Below are 21,396 nucleotides of genomic sequence, written 5' to 3'. Positions count from 1 at the left end.
TTTTCACTTTCAAATTCTGAATGTAAAACTGGAATCTTAATAGACACTAACACTGACCTGATTTTAAGTCTAGAATATTGAGGTCAACAATTTTCAAACAGTGGAATAACTCTTTGATAGAGGAAGTCTGTTGCCACATTTCAGAGCCGCACAGTCATCCACTGGCCTTAATATCTTAGAAATGAGAATTTAGCTCCTACTTCAACCCCTATTTTTCTCAACTTAAAAAACTGATACAGTCTGGACTTAAGATGGAGGAAAACAGAATCTATAATAGCCACAATGTGGCATTAGTGGTAAAGAATCCACCAATGCAGAAGGCACAAGAGATGCGGTTTCAATCCCTGGGTTGGGAAGATCCCTTGGTAGGAAGTGGCAACCCATTCCAGTATTCTTGCCTGGAAAATTTCATGGACAGAGGAGCCTGGCGGGCTACAGTCCATGGGGCCGCAGAGAGTCAGACATGACTGAGAACAATAGCTATAAAGCTACTACCAGTTCAGTTTCAGTTCAGTTGCTCAGTTGTGTCCGACTCTTTGTGTCCCCATGAACTGCAGCACACCAGGCCTCCCTGTCCATCACCAACTCCCTGAGTTTACCCAAACTCATGTCCATTGAGTCGGTGATGCCATCTAACCATCGCATCCTCTGTCGTCCCCTTCTCCTCCTGCCTTCAATCTTTCCCAACATCAGGGTCTTTTCAAATGAGTCAGCTCTTCGCATCAGGTGGCCAAAGTATTGGAGTTTCAGCTTCAACATCAGTCCTTCCAATGAACACCCAGGACTGATTTCCTTTAGGATGGACTGGTTGGATCACCATGCTACTACCACTTCCCTCAAAATTCTATAACAGATTAGTAGATTAAAGATGGCTAAAAATTCTTTTCTCAAAGTGAATAATCTCCCTCCCTTTGAATCTAGATTGATCTCAGGGACTTGCTTGATCAATAGAATGCAGCATAAGTGACATGCTGGGAATTTTGAGACAATTTTATAAGAAGCCTTTTGACTTCCACCTAGAACTTCTTCAAATGCTCTCTCTGGGAGCCCTGAATTACTAGATAACTACCTGAGACCACTTAGCTGGGAAGACCATCCAAAGGCCCTTGAACTGTTCCAGTAGAGTCTAGCTTCCCAGTCCCTCCATCTAGGCAGACATACAAGCAAAGCTATTTTGGCCTCCATACCAGCCCATCTACCAGCCAAATACTATCCAGGGATCTTTTATTGAGGACTCAGGAACAGAACAGCCCAGCCGAGCCTTGCTAGAATTACTGACCCCCGAGACTGTGATATGATAAAATGGTTTTATCTTAAGCCACTATGTATTAGAGTAGCTCATTAAGCAGATAACCAGAAAAAACAAGGATGTATTGCTCTTTACACTTAAAAACGGAATGAAGTGGAAGAAAAGAAGGGTTGGCTGATTAGAGAAGGTCAAAGGGGAGAGTGGAATCAGTTGCTCTAAAAGGAGATCATTATCGTGTTGGACTTGAATAAAAGATGAGTTTGGGATTTAGAAGACTCAGGGAATGTTTAAAAACTATGTCAAAATTTTTGGCAGGCTGCTACTGTGATTTTGGGTCACATTTACAACTCTGGTCCAACTTCTTAGAGATTCAGAGGGAAAACAGCAGTAAAGTCTCACTTCATGCAGATGCTGTGAACAGTAATGAATAAACATGACAAATAAATATGCTGAAAATAAGAAGTGAAAATGCTAAATACATTAGAAGCAATCTTTACACCTACTGAAAATCCTTCATCAGATGAGTTCAAATTGGAGGTGTCTCAGGAGAAAATAACTTTGAAAATACAAACAGATTTTATTTTTTGTACTTTTATTGAAAAGGTACATTTAAAAAAATACACAGACATTTTACCATTTACAGATTGCAGATATAGATGCTCTAAAAGAGTTCATTTTATTTTGCTGTCTTATACCTCTTGCCCCTGATATCACAAACATTCCAGTCTTGTTGATATCAGCTTAGAAACGGGGGCATGGGAGCATAACCTGCAACAGATTCAGTGAACAGAAATACAGATTGTTCAATTATAAATTTTTTTTTATCGTCTGTACATTATTGCATTAGGGAGCCACAAAATTATGTAGCATCATTACAAATGAAAACAGGTTAAAAATGAAGATAATGACATAGAAATACATAGATTTATTGTCTTCTTGCAGAGTGCACGAGAGGTGCAAAAATGTGCAATTTAGGAAGCTCTTTTTCTGTTTGTATACATTTGCTTAGCAACTCAAAACTGGTGAGGAAGCTCCAAAATAAGTTAAACAAAAATAGCAGACAGGTAGTAATCAGAGCTATGTTATATGGCTTTCTATTTTGTTTAAATATCACGAAATAAAATGTAAAACAAAGAAAATACATTATCTTTTGTTCTCTCAAAGAGAAAATTCAAAGCTACTTTGCCTCCTAACATTTACACAGCAACTAAAAGTGTTAATTCAGACAAGAAATACAGATCTAGTACTACACAGGATACAACAGCACTTGGGTCTAAAACAGTACACGATCCCTGTCAACAAGAGTACCCCAGAAGGAAAACGCGGTGATCCGTTGGTAAGATGGTATCCACAAGCAAGCACTTGTGTTCATCTATTTTTGTTCCACACTAGAATGTGCCCAGTTGGATTCCAGGATTATTTACAGACGTGTGAGGAAGACCCTAGTTTTTCAAGTCTGTCAGGAAAATATTCCATATTGTTTCTAAGCCAGATCACACCCATGGAAAAATTGTCAGAGAATGATATATATATGCACATATATATTTTTTTCTGACAAACACATTTGCAAGAAACTCAGTATTTCAGATACACAAATTGAATGGGTTAGGGCAGGGGGAGGAAAGAGGGAGACAAAGCTTGTGCTGCTCAGATTCCGAAATTACAGGAGCGCCCCCCAAAAAACAATTTTGAATCTCAGTGACTTTCTCTTTGGAGTCAGATGCTGCCTTTTGCAGCTGGGTGCGGCACTGCAACTCAAAATGCTCGAATTGCTGAATCCTTTTTTGGGTTTCCTGCTCTACTTCCCTACTGCCTCAACCGTCTGGGGGCTTGCGGAACATCAGGAACATCAGTACGGGGCGAAGAGGATGGAGGCGGGGGTCGCGCGGATGGGGCCGTGGCCCGGCCTCAGCAGAGCGGGAGGGATGGCTGCAGCCTGGAAGAGCGAGGCCGACGGCCGGGGCGGCAGAGACAGCGCAGAGGACACGGCCGCCGCCGCCGCCAGGGGCGAGGACAGGAAGGCCGGGGCCAGGGGCTTCATCATATCCTTCTGGAATGCAAGTTTTGCCTAGGAGAGGGAGAAAACCAGGAGTGGGGTGGGGAGAGAGTTTTGAATGATGGCAGCGCTGATATATTTTCGTAAGTAAAAACCAACATTCAGAAGTCAAAATTTAAAAATCTTGACCTGTCTAGATTATTTTCACAAAGCTGGTTTCAAAGTCTCTTGGCATACCTTAACTATAATTTGTTTACATTTCAACTTTTGTCTGGTGGTCCTTGCCCCTGGGCACTAGGTTGGGGGGCGGGTGGGAAGCCTCTATGAATAGATACTGAAGCTATTTTATGCTGCTGCTCACAAGGAAAAACCAAACATGCCCAGAAGGTTTCCTGTGTAGAGTGTGGAGGAGCTCCATTCAAAATTCTGGTTTGTCTTAACCCACAATGAGGCTTTTAAGAGAATGTGCCTTACCCTTCACCTCACATTAAAAAAGCTGCACTGGGTTTAGGTAACTGGAGTTCGGGACACTGGGGACCCATGAGGAGTCAAGAAGATACAGTCAGTTTATACCTCTCTGGCTACTTAAAAACTATTCCCTGAAAATCTGCAGCTAACTCAGAGTTGTCATTGGTAATGATTGTAAGTGGGCTAGAAACTCTCTCTATTTAAAAGGAATCCCAGGTGGACTCTTCTGTGAAGTAAGAAATCAATTCTTAATCTGTCTCTTTTGCAATCAGGAGGAGCTCTGCAAGCTGGATTTGCTTAATGCTCATAACACCTGCTTGCAGCATCCATGGAGCTTTGGAAAAGCTGGGGGTAATGTCAGTATCACCTCCAGCTGGCCAATCCCAGCTTTCAGCCTCAGACGGAACACCACATTGGGCTAAGTCCCAGGGAGACTAGGAAATCCTTCCATCTGGGTATTTATATGACATCTATTGGTGGAACCCATGGATATTTTTGCAAAGAAACTGAAAATAGCACATATTGAGAGCAGGTAAGACAGGCTGACTCTCAACATGCCTGCTAGACAGGGAAAGAGAGAGGAATATACACAACCCGTGTGCTTTCTGGAAAAAGAGAAAAACACCCCAGAAAGGAGGAGGATATTAAATAGATGCACTTCGTTTTTGGAAAGCAGTCCCTTTCCCCTAACATGCTCCAAGATTCCTCAGGCATCACTGCCCTTCTTCCCAAGACTTGACTTTTCTAAATATGCTAAAGGAGGGAATCTTCAGAAAAGGTCCCGTGAACAGTAAGGTACTGGCCCTTATACAGGTTCAGTTTCTTTCTTCTAAGCAATCTATCTTCAAGGTGTCCTACAGAAGGGACTGAGTTCCTTCTAAATTTCCTCTCTATGAGGGCTATTTAAAGTCAAAACGCTTTCAGGACCAATTAGTCCCTAGACCCTCCTTACCCAGCAAGGCTGCCCCACAAGACAGGTGAGCAGGCAAGGTGAACTTACTGCTAAAATGCTTGGGCTCCGCTGGAGTTTGTTGTAAGGGCTGTATTTCGGCTTTAATGGCTTCCCAGCAACTCGATCCTTATGCCTTCGGCTAGAAATGTGCTGAAAAAAGTTTGATGCATTAGCTGAATCGATGTGTGAATCTTATGCTATGTAAAATGTATTGCCTAGACAGAAAAATATGTCTGGTTCCTGGAAATAGGACATGCTGAGATCAGGTGAAGAGCTGGTTCCTCCATTCCCAGTTCCAGGTCCCTGGTTCTGTGGTGGTGTGGGTAAGATGACCACACTCTCTGAATTAAGATTTGCTCCCCATTATATTGCAACGCCTCTCTCCCTTTCCTTTCTCTGTGGCACTCCTTGAACTTTGCCTGGTATGACCGCTGTGACTAGGGGTTTCCCAGGTGGCACTAGTGGTAAAGAATATGCCTGCCAATGTAGGTGATGTAAGAGACACAGGTTTGATCCCTGGGTTGGGAAGATCCCCTGGAGGAGGACATGGCAACCCACTCCAGTTTTCTTGCCTGGAGAATCCCATGGACAGAGGAGCCTGGCGGGCTACAGTCCATAGGGTTGCAAAGAGTTGGATGGGACTGAACAGGCATGCATGCACCACAGCGACTGATGAATCTGTCTCCCTAAGCAGATTTTGGGTCCTTGGAAGACAGACTGAACCTCTACTATCTTCGAAGTCCCTGTTCAGCTGTAAGCTCCAAGTGACCGCGGTGCTCCTTGGTCTCTAACACCAAGCCTGGAATCTGACATGTGGTAATAGTAAGTGAAAAGTAAAAGCGTTAGTTGCTCAGTTGTGTCCGACTCTTGGCGACCCCATGGACTGTAACCCACCAGGCTCCTCTGTCCACAGGATTCTTCTGGCAAGAATATTGGAATGGGTTCCCATGCCCTCCTCTAGGGGATCTTCCCAAGAGAGAGATCAAACTTGGGTCTCCCTCATTGCAGGAAGATTATTTACCATCTGAGCCACCAGGGAAGCCTGTAGTATTAGTAGGCACAGATATTTAGTACTAGCTTTTTCTTCCACATAGCACTTGCATGTTGTATATCATAGGCATCCTATAAGGTCAGGAAATTTAACTGTGAGCACAGTGAGAACCATTAATATAGACTAGGGATACAGTCAAAAGGATACCCAAGCGACAGTGACTTCTAATTCAGGGTACGTTACCTGTTTGAGTTGAATTTCTGAATTAACGTGAACATCACAGATTTCACAATGAAATGTCTTGTTCTGTAGTCCTGACCCCTTACTGCCATTCTGCATCTTTAATCTTGATCCAGGTCTTGGATAGGACTTAATTGGACCAGCCCCATTACGAGCTTCAACCATAGTCTTGTGTTTTGATCCTAAGACAGAAAGAAACATATAGTAAATAGCTATTTAAGAACTATATGAAGCTCTTGAAAAGTTTATCTTTAGGTTGCATTTCCCAAAACTTTTTGAAATGACCTTTTTAATGCTAATCTGGTGCTTCCCAGGTGGTGCTAGTGGTAAAGAAACTGCCTGCCAATGCAGGAGATGCAGGAGACTCAGGTTCCATCCCTGGGTTGGGAAGATCCCCTGGAGGAGGGCATGGCAACCCATTCCAGTATTCTTGCCTGGAGAATCCCATGGACAGAGGAGCCTCATGGGCTAGGTCCCTACGGTCGCAAAGAGTTGGACATGACTGAAGTGACTTAGCATGCACGTAGATTTAACATATTTTCATTGAAAAAAAAAAAAAGGAAACCATGAGTATATAATAAAGAGAATATGAAAATATAGAGAAGTATAAGAAAATAAACATTACCTCTATTTTCACCACCCAGAGATAACCACTGTTATAATTTTAGTGTATTTCTTTTCAGTTTCTTTTTTTAGTATACTAAAAAAAATATATTTTCAAAATTGGGATCATGCAAATTAAATATCCTGAAAACTTCACACATCAAATCATATTTTCTTGTAATTTTACTGTAATGGCTGAGTAATATATTCTATCATCCTGGGTTACTATAATTCGTTCAACATTTCCCTGCTGAGGGACTTTTAGGTTGCTTCCATTTTTTTTTTCCTCTTAGGAGTGTGTTGCAGTGAACCTTGTGCATAGAGAGAGATTTGTCTTCATTTCTGTCATTTCATCATAATGAGTTTGGGGAAGTACTAGATGCTTTTGAGAAAGTAAAGAAGAGAACAAATTTTATCTCCAAGCTGCTTCTGCCTTGCTGTTTCTAAAGTTGTTATACCATACTTTCTTAAAATCACTCCTTGGAATCAAAAAAGTAGAGAAGACCGAACAAACCTAATGTCTGAACAACAAAGGGTAAGGTGTTCTGATGGGAACAGCTGGATCTTGTTATGAACATTATTTACATTCAAACAGTAGCTGCTAACCTGTGTTGTGTGCCTCTAGCTGTGACAGGGAGTTCACAGCCACTTTGCACAGTGAACAATAAAGCAGTTTTTTGGCTTTTTCTTCTTCTGATTCAGAAACAGTACCAGGCGCGCCATTCGTGCTCTTGGAGGGAGAAGTGGCTGCTGCAGGTGGCAGGGCTGCTGTGCCAGGCTTGGGAAGAAATGAGCCACCTTCAGAGCTTGATACTTGATTGGAAACGCTGCCTTTTAACTTCCCTTTTTCTTCTAAGAGAGACACACAGAGACAATGTTAAGGCCTCATATACCATAAGGACAGACAAATTGACATAAAGGAATTAAAAATAAAAATCTGATTTCTGCAAGTAGTTTTTGAAAAAATTTTATTTTATATTGGAGTATAGTTGATTTACAATGTTGTTTTCGTTTCAAGTATATAGCAAGTGGCACCCCACGCCAGTACTCTTGCCTGGAAAATCCCATGGATGGAGGAGCCTGGTGGGCCGCAGTCCATGGGGTCACTGAGGGTCAGACATGACTGAGCGACTTCACTTTCAGTTTTCACTTTCATGCACTGGAGAAGGAAATGGCAACCCACTCCAGTGTTCTTGCCTGGAGAATCCCAGGGACGGGGGAGCCTGGTGGGCTGCCGTCTGTGGGGTCGCACAGAGTCGGACACGACTGAAGTGACTTAGCAGCAGCAGCAGCATACAGCAAAGTGATTCAGTTATACATACACATATATCCATTCTTTTTCAGGTTCTTTTCCATATAGGTTATTACAGAATACTGAGTAGAGTTTCCTGTGCCATACAGTAGATCCTTGTTGTTTATCTCTTTTATCTATGGTAGTTTGTGTATATGTTAATCCCAAACTCCTAATTTATTCTTCCCTACCCCCCACCTTTCCCTTTGGCAGGCAGAAGTTTGTTTTCTATATGTAGTTTGTGTGTGTGTGTGTGTGTGGTGCAGATTTTCGTTGAGATTGATTGAAGAAAGAACTCCATGGCTTCAGTTCCCATATCAGATCACTCCAAGGTCATGATGACTCCTGAAACATGACTTTGTTCTCCCACTTGCAGCAGGTAACTTTCTGTCTGATACCCCTGAGTTATAAATTTTGTCCCTTTAATATATAGGGAAACCAGCTACCTTCCAATCTGATTAAATGATATGATGGTAACATGAAATAAGACATGCAATAGCAGTTTCATTTGACTACTCATGTTTTAATTATGACATGGAGAACATAAAGTTAAAATTCAATTTTTATACCAAGTTAAAATTTTAACCTTAGGGAACAGGGCAGAGGGGAGGGAAGAAACATAGTTAATTTTGGTTATGATTGGTTAAGTTTTTGCTGCTCTTTGAATAGCAATGCAGTTTACCCAAAATAAAAGATTCAAAGATTCTACTCATTATACTTATTAACTACTGCCAGTCTGAATCATAAGTTTTAAATAATGACATTAACCACAAGCACAGTATGAGGATTAGCCAAATCATTTATAGATGTCTTGGAATTTTGATCATGTAGCTACTTAATGTTTATAATCCTCAAGGCCCACGTGCAGGCTATAAGAGGGGTCAAAGTGACTTTAACAGAGTCTGACACTTTGGGGTTCATTTGTTATTCAAGACAGACTCTGTTCAGTGGCTCCTTTGAGAAAGAAGGTGGAGCTTCTAAGGCAAATACAAAATTCATCACAAGTTTAATCCTAGTAGAGCCTTGCTCTTAGAAAATGTCTGTAGATATGCTGATAAACTCTCATTAAGAGAGAAAGGGAATTAAAACTGAAAATTTATGTAATTGCCCTAACCATGTACCACGGACTTGGATGACCAAGAAGGAAGGAAGGAAGGATGAAGGAATGATAAGGTTCTGGGTGTCTCTTCTGTATTTGGGGCAAACCAACACTTCCACACACATCAAAAATGAGGGGAGATGGTATTTCTGCTTAATTGATTTAGGGATCAGCAGTTGATTTCCATCCCTTTTCCCGAGTTGGATTCATCAAGGTCAAGACTAGACACAGCAGGGATACTGTAGATAAATTTCAACACCTGGGTGGTGTTTGGAATAAAGGAATGCTCAGATCCCTTTTAATCCTTGGTTTCCACAATCTCTAGTCCTTTTTAGAAAGTTTATTAAAACTTCAGGATACCACGAAGTATGATGGAAAAGATCTCAGGCTTTTACTAAACTGACCTCAAATAGTATGAGTGAAGGAAGTAAATCAGTCTTCCTAAATGGTAATAGTAAGTAAGTTAGATTGAAGATTACTTCAAGTCTGGTATTCTCTTGTCTATAAGGATCCCTCAGATTGAATTTGCAATTTTCTAGAACTCACAAAGCAGATATGCAGATAATAATGGCAGAAAGCGAAGAGGAACTAAAGAGCCTCTTGATGAATGTGAAAGAGAATGAAAAAACCTGGCTTAAAACTCAACATTCAAAAAACTAAGATCATAGCATCCAGTCCCATCACTTCATGGCAAATGGATGGGGAAACAGTGACAGACTTTATTTTCCTGGACTCCAAAATCAATGTGGATGGTTACTGAAGCCATGAAATTAAAAGATGCTTGCTCTTTGGAAGAAAAGCTATGACAAACCTTGACCAGCATATGAAAAAGCAGAGACATTACTTTGCCAACAAAGGTCCATCGAGTCAAAGCTATGCTTTTTCCAGTAGTCATGTATCAGTGTGAGAGTTGGGGCATAAAGAAGGCTGAGTGCCAAAGAATCAATGCTTTTGAACTGTGGTATTGGAGAAGATTCTTGAGAGTCCCTTGGACAGCAAGGAGATCAACCAGTCAATCCTAAAGGAAATCAGGACTAAATATTCACTGGAAGGACTGATGCTGAAGCTCCAATACTTTGGTCACCTGATGTGAAGAGCAGAGTCATTGGAAAAGACACTGATGCTGGGAAAGATTGAAGGTAGGAGGAGAAGGGGGGCAACAAAGGATGAGATGGTTGCCTGGCTTCATCAACTCAATGGACATGAGCTGGAGCAAACTCCAGGAGATAGTGAAGGACGGGGAAGCCTGGTGTGCTGCAGTCCATGGGGCTGCATAGAGTCAGACATGACTTAGTGACTGAATGATACAAAGCAGTGAAATAATTCAGTAATCTTTTAAGATTTGTTCCTATGGTATTACTCAGTTTCTTGTGATGGGAGCTTAAGTTATTGCGTGTAGCAAAATCCTTCTTGGCTTCAAGCAATTCATAAAATATTTATATAAATTCCTAAAGAATCTGACGTGTTTTAGTCATTTAGTCGTCACTCATTCTGTCTTTTATTCATATTATTTTAATTTCCCTTATGTTGACTTCCCTCCTATATTCTTACATAGAACTTTATAATTTACTAAGTACAATCACTTATATTATCTTTTAATCTCTTACAACAAACTTGTGAAAAACGTAAGGCTAAAGATTATTTCTACCTTAAAAATGTGGCAATGGGGGCTCATTAATGTTCAAAAATGCCCCACAGATTAGTAGGTAGCATCAATGAGCATGATCTTTTCTGTAACTATTCACCATGTAATGTATTAATCTTCCTGCACAGAGAGGACTTCACGTGGCATTAACATTATAAGAGGCATACATTAGTCACCTGGAGGTGTGAAAAAGCTGTTTCTTTGTTTTACAATTATAGGTTAGTTTTAAAGCATGTTTGCCTTAAAAATATTTATGGTATTCAACAATCATCTGATTCAAGGTACATTGAGAAGATGGACAAAACTATATCTTTTTCCTCTGTGTCCCTATTTCTTTAAGAAAAAAGTACACAGATTTCCTTTTTACATCTCCTTTTCAAAAGAGGTCATTTACTCATTAACAAGTGCATATTTATAATATGCTAACTGCTGACAATGTGTTAGTTACTGAAGAGCATAGTTCTGATAAATAAAGTAGGTACAGACTTTAAAAAGAGCTTCCCTGGTAGCTCATCTGGTCAAGAATCTGCCTGCAATGCAGGAGACCCTGGTTTGATTCCTGGGTCGGGAAGATCCACTGGAGAAGGGAGAGGCTACCCACTTTAGTATTCTTGGGCTTTGCTGGTGGCTCAGATGATAAAGAATCTGCCTGCAATGTGGGAGACCTGAGTTCGATCCCTGAGTTGGGAAGATTCCCTGGAGGAGGTCATGGCAACCCACTCCAGTATTCTTGCCTGGAGAATCCCCCTGAACAGAGGAGCCTGGTGGGCTACAGTCCATGGAGTCAAAAAGAGTCGGACCTGACTGAGCAACTGAACTTCAAGCATAGCACAGACTTTAAAAAAGTAATAGCTTAGCAGAGGATATAAGAAATTCACTCAGAGATCTCTAATTTATGACAGAAACTGGCAAGAGGCATGAGAATCTAGAATTGAAAGTAATTATGTTTGGTTAATTGGAGAAGGAAATGGCAACCCACTCCAGCGTTCTTGCCTGAAGAATCCCAGGGACGGGGGAGCCTGGTGGGCTGCCGTCTATGGGGTCTCACAGAGTCAGACACGACTGAAGTGACTTAACAGCAGCAGCATGTTTGGTTAGGAATGAATTTTTCATTAAGGAAGTGGCATTCTGTCTAGGTTTTGAAGATGAGTTTTGAAGATCAGATTTAGATAAGCATGGAATGGAGTGGAAAGGAGCAGGGAGTGAATGGTTAGAAGTGGAATTGTGAGTGAATGTTTAGCTGTTGGAAAGCGTGGAGTTTCCTGGTGAGTACCTGGTAGGTCAGTACAGAAAAGGGCAACAGGTGTAATGGGAGATATAAGGATGGATTGAGTCAGAAGGCAGAGAATATTTTAAAACTATTAAAGTAGATACTGCTGCTAAGTCGCGTCAGTCGTCTCCGACTCTGTGCAACCCCATAGATGGCAGCCCACCAGACTCCCCAGTCCCTGGGATTCTCCAGGCAAGAACACTGGAGTGGGTTGCCATTTCCCTCTCCAATGCATGAAAGTGGAAAGTCAAGTCGCTCAGTCGGGTCCGACTCTTAGCGACCCCATGGACTGCAGCCCACCAGGCTCCTCTGTCCATGGGATTCTCCAGGCAAGAGTACTGGAGTGGGGTGCCATCACCTTCTCTGAAAGTAGATACTATGGATAGCTGTTTCCCTTTTAAAAAGTTATGGAGTGTTTAAGATTTACACGGTTCACATTTAGATAATTTATGTTTTAGTTTGCATGCCCTAGATAGATCAGAGTCTTAAACTTTGAGAATATTAGGAACATATTGACTTTGGAAATGTGTAAATGGTGTCATCATATTCAGGGGATTGTGCGGCAGGAAAGTCTCTGATGCAATAGTTTAAATTCTGACTTTCTTTTTGGATATGTATACTTATAAGCATCAAAGCCTAATTTTATTATTCTCATTTTAATTGTTAGATATTTTTATCAAAGTGTGTTATTTCTCTTCCCTTACTGACATTTTTACAGCCTTCTTATTTTGTGTATTTGAAAGTTTAATTAATGAACTGTTTACTTCTGTTTCTTTTAATAAAGATGCATGTCATCTGGAACTTCTGGTTAATATGAATTCCAGTTTCAAGTATTCCCTCACCTAATGTTAATTAGCAGGTTTTCTGACTGTCTTAATTATTTCCTGATTACTCAAACTCCTTTCTTAAGGTTTTATCCTGCAGGATTTTGAAGTAAAATTTGCTGAGCTGCATCAGAATTGCCCTTTATAACAAATATCCATAATTTATGCATCCAAATGAATTTAGTTTTTCAAAGTAGCTTTATTGAAAGGTCCCACTCTGATTTACTTATTTTCCAAAGCTCAAAACATTTTGGAAATCTCTCTTTTTGGAATGTTTTAATTTCCAGTTGATAAACCAGGTGAAAGAAATCAGTTTTCAATATTTATGTATCACTATTTTTTTTACTCCAAAAATTTTACTCGAATTGACCCAGCTTAACACTATTTTACTTATGTACAGCCTCAGAGCACAAATACTCTGACATGGAAGATGAAAAGAACATGTAAGAATTCTGAAATTAAAAAAAAAAAAAGTTTTCAGAAACTAATACTGTTGAAGATATTAGAAGAGTCATGTCCATTTACAGGTCTTGATTTTAAAAACAAAATAATATTCTAACTATATTGTAGATCTTATTTTGAAGTAGAACTTTGGAAGCTATAATCAACTTTTGATTTCACACAAGGTTTACTCTTGAGTTTAATGTTATAAATAAAAGTTTTTTTCTAATCAGGTGTCAATGGCTTCAATAACAGATAGTAGATAGCAATAACAGATACATGCAGTATTTTATATGATAAATGCTTGATATAGAAAATAAAGTTAGACAAACATTAAAAAAAATTAAAATCGCCCATGATTCTATTATCAAAAAAAAAAGGCAACAAACTTTTTTCTGTAAAGCACCGGATAATAAACATAGTGGGCTTTTAGGCCACACAGTCTCTGTTTCAACTTGTGCTAAACTTTGCTGTAATAGCAGGAAAGTAGCCACCTGAACATGTGATTATGGCAACCCACTCCAGTGTTCTTGCCTGGAGAATCCCAGGGACAGGGGAACCTGGTGGGCTGCCGTCTGTGGGGTCGCACAGAGTCGGATACGACTGATGTGACTTAGCAGCAGCAGCATGTGTGATTGAACAAACTCAGAAAAAGAGGCAGCAGGCTAGATTTAGCCTGCAGGTAGCAGTTTGCTGATCCTTGACTTGGATGGTTATACTTCGATATCTTTTACTCCATATTATTGTATATAATAGTGTATATGAATAGACAGCAGAGAAAGCAATGGCACCCCACTCCAGTACTCTTGCCTGGAAAATCCCATGGACGGAGGAGCCTGGTAGGCTGCAGTCCATGGGGTCGCTAAGAGTCGGACATGACTGAGCGACTTCACTTTCACTTTTCACTTTCATGTGTTGGAGAAGGAAATGGCAACCCACTCCAGTGTTCTTGCCTGGAGAATCCCAGGGACGGGGGAGCCTGGTGAGATGCCGTCTATGGGGTCGCACAGAGTCGGACACGACTGAAGCGACGCAGCAGCAGCAGCAGCAGCATGAATAGACAGAAACATAATGTTCTATTATTAACATTTGTTGCTTAGCAATGTATCAAGAATATCTTTCCATTTCAATAAATATAGATAGAATTAGATCATGATTTATAACACCAAATGATGTATACTTACATGGATATACTATATTTAACAAATCTTTTGATATTTAGGTTATTTCTGGTTTGCACTTTTACTATTGTTAAAAAGATACTGAGTAGGAATTCTTTTACCTGGGAATGAAGCCCACAACCCCAAACTGAAAGCAACTGGTGTCAAGTAATTCAGTACCTTAGAGAAAGTCCTCAAAGAACCCCCAGACACATACTGGTAGCATTTGAAAAAAAGATAGTAGACTTATCCTGTTACCAACACCCTATCACCTACCACTTGGACTGTATAAGGATTGGAGGACTTGCTGGCATTGTAAGTTTCTTGTCTGGTTGGAGGCTTCTGAATCCAGACAAATAAGTAGAGCTAGATATGCATGTAACAAGGGGACATTGGTATTTCATTCCCCCATCAAACGACTCTAGGCCTTGGTGATCTGTCGCTCATGCCAGGTGAGGTAGAGGAAAGGAAGGCTGGACAGAGATGAAGCTGAGAAAAGGTGGCCAGGCTTGAGCCTTGCTATTGGTACAGACACAAGAGGGCTGATCATTAGGACCCTGGCAGTAAGAGCCTGAGGAGTGGACCGTTAGTGGTCAGGACTGAGGAAGAATTGAACCACGTGGAGACCTTATTCATGGTCTTTAAGAAGCATCTGGATACCTACCATGCAGAAGAGATCAATAGTTGTCCTTAAGTACCAGAGTATGCCCTCCCTTCCATTCCTTCTCCCATCCCTAAAGATTGGAAAGGGCAAGAATCAGAAATGATATGATGGGGAAGAAGGAAAGGGCAAGCTATGCCTCTTCCCGTGGTCCAATCTGAGCCAGGTGAAGGCAGTGTTCAGTTGGATAAGAGCCTAAAGTTGCAGGTAAGACCAGACTTTCTTCTGATATCTGACAGTGCCTTTGAGGAATGAGAAAGGAAGATTCAACAGAGTATATAGGCAATCATGTTTGTATGCCACTGAATTCGCATATACTCAATAAATAGCACTGTGTACAGACAGCTCTGTATACTTGTATTATAGTTTCCTCAGGACCTAAACTTTGAAGAGAAATTGTTGAGACAAAAAGCTTGTGATGCACATTGCCAAATTGCCCTCCAGATGGTTATACAAATTAATACTCTTAGAGCTTTGTAAGAAATTGCTGGCTTCCCTGTACCTTTACCAGCCTAAGCATCCATTGTTTTTTGCCAATATGACAGATGTAATACAGTACCTCATTGTCAATTTGATTTTCATTTCTTTTTATACTAAACAGGTTGAATATGTTTTCATAAAATTAATGATTTGCATTGCAAAGTAATTTTTTAAAAAATCCTTAATTCTAAAAGGGAACAAAACTCTTGAGCTAAATGCATTTTTAGGAGTTAAAATTTTTACACTAAATAAGTAAACTTTACCATAATAACAAGCCTCCTTTTATATACAACCAATATATATACATATCTGTGTGCTCAGTCGCTGATTCATGTCTAACTCTTTGCAACGCTATGGACTATAGCCTGCCAGGTCCCGCTGTCCTGGAATTTTCCAGGCAAGAATACTGAAGTGGGTTGTCATTTCCTACTCCAGGGGATCTTCCTGACCCAGGGATCGAACCCAGGTCTCCTAGGTCTCCTGCACTGGCAGGCAGATACTTTTACCTCTGGGTAGCATATATATATATAGGCTATATATATATTATATAATATATATAATTAATATATATATATATATATATATAGAAGCTTGTTGATTTACAAGGTTGTGTTAGTTTCAGGTGTATAGCAAAGTGATTTAGTTATACTTACATATATATCTATTCTTTTTCAGATTCTTTTCCCTTATAGGATGTTACAAAATATTGAGCATAGTTCCCTGTGTTAGACAGTAGGTCCTTGTTGGTTGTCTATTTTACATGTAGTAGTGTGTATGTGTTAATCTCAAACTCCTCATTTATCCCCCCACCTTTCTTTCCACTTTGGTAGCCATTAGTTTGTTTCCTATGTCTGTATACGTAACTAATATTGTTAAGTTGGTTGGAGCAGTGTTCTTAGAAGCTGAATTCAGAGGCTCAATCCTTATTTCAAGAAGTTTACTTTTATGTAAAACAAACAAAAAATGATCTAGTAGATGTTCCTGGCAGTTATAGCTTAGAGTGATAGCAAAAGCAGCCATAATAATCACAAATTAATAGCCAATACTAGTTGAATACTCTCTATAGACCAAGCAGTATGGTAAGAACTTATGTTCATTATCTCATTTATTTTTTATATCCTCTAATGAGATACTGGTAACTATCTGTACCTTTTTATTTCTTTTTTATTGAGGTATAACTTATACACTGTAAAGTACACAAAGTTTAATGAATTTATACCTATGTATAAATTTGTGTCCCCTTCATGGATCACAGCCTTGTCGTGGTGAAGGGGCTTGCATAACTCAATGAAGCTATGAGCCATGCTGTGCAGGGCCACCTAAGACGCATGGGTCGTGGTGGAGAGTTCTGACAAAACATGGTCCACTGGGGGAGGGAATGGCAAACCACTCCGGTTTTCTTGCCGTGAGAACCCCATCAACTGTATAAAAAAGCAAAAAGATATAACACAGAAAGATGAGCCCCCGGGTTGGCAGGTGTCCAATATACTATGGGGGAAGAGCAGAGGAGAGTTACTAATAGCTCCAGAAAGAGTAAAAGAAGAGGGTGGCAGAGGATGAGATGGTTGGATAGCACCACCGACTCAATGGACATGAATCTGGGTAAACTTGGGGAGTCAGTACAGGGAGGCCTGGTGTGCTACAGTCCACGGGGTCACATAGTCGGATATGACTTAGTGACTGAACAACAAGAACAAATACATTTATGTTAACCTAAGATATACACAAGATATAAGATATTAATATATAAGATATAGAGATATAGGATGTTTCCACCACCGTGGAAAGGTCCATTGAATCCCCAATTAGTTGATACTCCCCTTGCCTTCAAAGATAACCACCATTCTCATCTCTATCAACTTAGATCTGTTTTGCCTGTTTTCGAACTTCATATAAATGGAATTGCCCAATACATATTATTTTATACTTGTCTTCTTTCATACAACATTATGTCTGAGATTCACCCATATTGTTGCACATATTATAGAAGTTTGTACTTTTTCTGATGGTTGGATAGTATTCATTGTATGACTATGCCATAGTTTATTTATCTATGTTAGTATTAATGAGCATTTGAAATGTTTCAATTTTTGGCTATTTTGAGTAATGCTACAATAAACATTCTTAGACATGTTTTTGGTAGCCAAAAATACTCATTTATGTTTTCTATCTATCTCTCTACATATATATTTATCTTTAGTAGATTCTTAAGAGTTTTCCAAAATGGCAGTACTGATTTATATTTCTACCAGCAATGTATGAGAATTCCAATTGTTCTACATTCTCTCTAAGAAATAGTATCACTGTTTTCAGTCCTTTTGACTTTAGCTGTACTGGTGGGTGACTAATGATGTGGAACATCTTTGCATATTATAGGCTAATTGTATATCTTCTTTTGTGAATTGCTTGGTCAAATATTTCCCTCATTAAAAAAAAATAGATTGTAAGCTTTTTTCTTAATGATTTATAGGAACAGGAGTCCTTTTTCAGATACATATATTATAGATTATCTCCCCAGAGAGTGGTATGCTTCCCTCTCTCTAATGTTGTGTTATAATTACAATTGTTCATAAATAAAAAATAACCAAGTCTTAGACAGACTAAATAACTTCCCACATTCATCCAGTTACTAAAATGGTAGAGCATGGATTCAACTACAGGCTTCTGAATCCTAAGCCAGTGCTTCTTATTGCTCTTCTGTTTTGAGGGAGTAGAGATTAAGAATGTTCAGTCTCAGTAATACTTTTTTGAAGGCCTGACATTGTTGAATAAAGGTAAGTGAGTGGATGGAAATATCTTTGTATATCTTAGTTACATGATACCATATAAGCATAGCACATTATAGGCAAAATTTGCTGAGAACCAGACAAATAAGTCTGTTTTAATAAAGTTTCTTTAAGGTTGCAAATTTGCATGAAACCTAGGAAACCTTCTTAAAGGCATATCTTTTGCTCCTGTGTTTTCTTCTCTGAGTTCTACTTCTTGACTAATTTCCCAGAAGCGTTAATGGACTGCCACAAGAAGGTTCTGAGGCTCTATGTGAAGTAAAAATGTCCTTGCATTTTTGTTTTTGATAACACATGTATTGGTTTATCAAGTTGCACAAATAACAACTAAAAATATTTTCTGCCACTGAGAAATGGCAAAGATTTAAAGATTATCGGAGAGGGAAAGATAAGATATAATACCTGCTTGACTGAAATGTGGAGCAGCAGAACCATTCTGAGACAGATGTGAAGTTCACACCACTCTACAAGTGAGTCCCACCTAAGAATACATCATAAGGAAATAACCATCTACCCATCCACCTAATTTAATAATTATTGACTACCTGTGACATTATCCTAGGCACTAAAGTTAGAGGTAAAAAGACCAGATCTTTGAATCAATAAAATTAATTATCTAGTGGTGGAGCCAGAAAAGTGTGTGTGTGTGTGTGTGTATATATATATATATATATATATATATATATTTATACAAATACACATATACTTTTATTACATGTGTATATATTTATAAAATGTATGTTAAATACATACAAGCCGGTATACAGCATGTTTATATTATATATATATAAGCATATATAAAAATGTGTATAATATATACATATATATGCATATATATGTATAATGTGTGTGTGTGTGTGTGTATATATATATATATATATATATATATATGAAAAATAAAGCATGGCATGGTAATAGAGTCATTTCAAGCCTGTCTAAAGAGGTAATATTGACAGACCCTTGAATAAAATAGCAGGAATTCTGGGAAGAAGAGCATTCCAGGAAGAAAGAATAGCAAGTACAAAAACCTTGAAATGAGCAAGATCAAGGTGAATGAGAAGAGTGAATGCAGGCTGTGAGGTGAAGGAGCTGATCAGAGGCCATATAGTCTGATAGAGCATGAGAGAAATTTGGATGTGATCTAAGTGTGATTTCTGAGTCTCCTGAGGGGTGATCTGAGCCATGTTTTCCTAGGCTCATTCTCACTGCTATGTGGAGAAGAATTTATGAAATGATAACACAGGGAGGTGAGTTAGGAGACTACTGGAGCTGTCCAAAAGGGAGCCGATGGTTGCTTGGACCAGGGTGGTAGTAGAGAATTGAGCAGTATGTTTAGGATATATTTATGGGTAGAAACAACCAGACTTACTGGCTGATTAGATGTAGGGTATCAGAGAAAGGAATCAAGGATTACTACCAAGATTTCAGCATGAACACTTGGTGAATGGTGGGTAGTATCATTCACTGAGATTAGAGATAATGGTATTTAGGAGGGTGACCAAACTTCCTGGTCTCTCAGCCAGGAAAACTTGGGTATTTTTAGTTCTGTTTACTGATGAATAAACCTAAAGCAAGTGACTTAAGTGATTGGTGCCTTAATCTGAACATGTGCAAAATACCATCATTTTCTCCTTGGGCTCTAAGAAACAATAAGATTGTAAAGGTAAGGCAAGGGCTTCAGGCGGAAGACACGATGAAGAGTTAATAGTTTTGGGGCCTATGCTCAAGTGATTCACAGTTAATGAGATCAAGGTCATGCTCTGTTTCACATTTAAGGGCTGTGGATATCTAAATCTGTGTCTTGTGTTGAGTACCGAAAAAATGAGTACTGAAAAAAAATGTGAACCAGTCTTTGGAAGTAAAGCACTGCAAGTGGACAATGCCAGCTCACACCCCAGACCCCAAAGCAATGAGTTTTTAGGAGCAATAGTATTCATTCAGTTACATAGTATTTTTATCATTATGGCTTCAAAAGACTTAAATTTTGGATAGAATTTTAATATATGAATTTTGCTTTCAGTGAAAATGCAACAGGTTCTCTGTTTATTGTGCAGTCATTTACCATTTGTCAGAGAGTTTTTGAAAAACTATGAGCCCTTGCTCACTCACACCTACCAATGTCTTTCCAAGCCAAGCTTTCCAGAATAGCAAAGGAGTTCCAAATTCAGAAAAGTGCTCAGGAAAAGAAGACTACAATTTCAATAGAATCATACTTTGTGCTTTCTGAGGTCACTGAAGGATACTGCTTGTCAGTTTTTACAATAATTTCCCTTTTAACACTTGATTCTGCACAAAAAAGATTAGGCACCAGAAGCATGCAGTGAAAGGATGGCTGGTCATACTGTTTCCTGTTTTCACAAGTGCCTTGTCCAACATCTCATTTTTATTTCAAAAAAAAAAACAAAACAAAACAAAACAAAATAAATGCCCGGATTATAGCTTAACACTCATGAAAGCAAATTAGTTCACTTTGAAACAGAATTCTGAAATCATTCTCTTCATTTTATCCATTTCTCAATGATGAGAAATGAATGGGTGTCAGTCAGAGGACCTACTTTCTTCGTGTGGTCTTGTGAGGAATGAAACTGAAAAGCCCATGGGACTCTGCACCAGACAAAGAAACATGGCGGACCGTATGTATGTCAACTCGTGTGCTGCAGAAGACTTCTTAAGCCTCTGCCCCACTTGTCCACTTCTTATCTATGCTCTGACACAGTACAGATGATAGAAACCACCAACTGATGACACGTTTTAAAGTTTAAGATAGAATTCCATTAAGACAGTTAATGGATGTGTGAGGGAGGGGAGGAAGCAGCAGCATATGAACTGCAAGATGAAGAAGCCAATTTGTTACCTTGGAGTTCTTTGCAAAACAAAATGTAATTAGAGATGTACAGATGCTGGAGCATCATCACTGTATCGGTAGATGCACAAAGAAATGAGGATTCATTTGTAGTCTAACAGGACTGCAGCTGTTAAAAGAGCAGGAAGAGAAGACCTACATTGTAGATAATGTTTGGATATAACAGTTTGCCTCTATTTATTAGATGTTTTCTTAGAAGGTGACGTGCAAAAAGATCTTGGAAAATCTAGTAATAATTTGAATGCACTATTTAAAAGATTTTTTTTTTTTAAGTAGAGCTCTTTTGGTAATGGAATAACCACACACACATTTTTAAATTCTGTAAACTTACAGATTGCTGCTGCTGCTGCTGCTGCTAAGTCGCTTCAGTTGTGTCT

General features: G+C 39.3%; 1 protein-coding gene across 6 annotated transcripts in view; it reads right to left on the bottom strand.

The window, feature by feature from the left end:
* Positions 1–1,824: 1,824 nt before the first annotated feature.
* The window catches only part of ZNF385B (zinc finger protein 385B), a 488,263-nt gene continuing 468,691 nt past the window's right edge, over positions 1,825–21,396 (bottom strand). For all 6 annotated transcript variants that reach the window (XM_025274001.3, XM_025274008.3, XM_025274009.3 and 3 more), the window contains 4 exons: positions 7,106–7,351; positions 5,900–6,078; positions 4,714–4,815; positions 1,825–3,317 (listed from right to left, as the gene is read on the bottom strand). In XM_025274001.3, the coding sequence (XP_025129786.1) occupies positions 3,099–3,317; positions 4,714–4,815; positions 5,900–6,078; positions 7,106–7,351 (746 nt within the window). In that variant the 3' untranslated portion in view covers positions 1,825–3,098. The remainder of the gene's footprint in view (positions 3,318–4,713; positions 4,816–5,899; positions 6,079–7,105; positions 7,352–21,396) is intronic.

The sequence above is a fragment of the Bubalus bubalis genome, chromosome 2 (genome assembly GCF_019923935.1).
Source record: "Bubalus bubalis isolate 160015118507 breed Murrah chromosome 2, NDDB_SH_1, whole genome shotgun sequence".
Classification (NCBI taxonomy): domain Eukaryota; kingdom Metazoa; phylum Chordata; class Mammalia; order Artiodactyla; family Bovidae; genus Bubalus; species Bubalus bubalis.
Note: the sequence above shows the minus strand (reverse complement) of the source record. Positions and strands in the feature narration are given on the sequence as shown.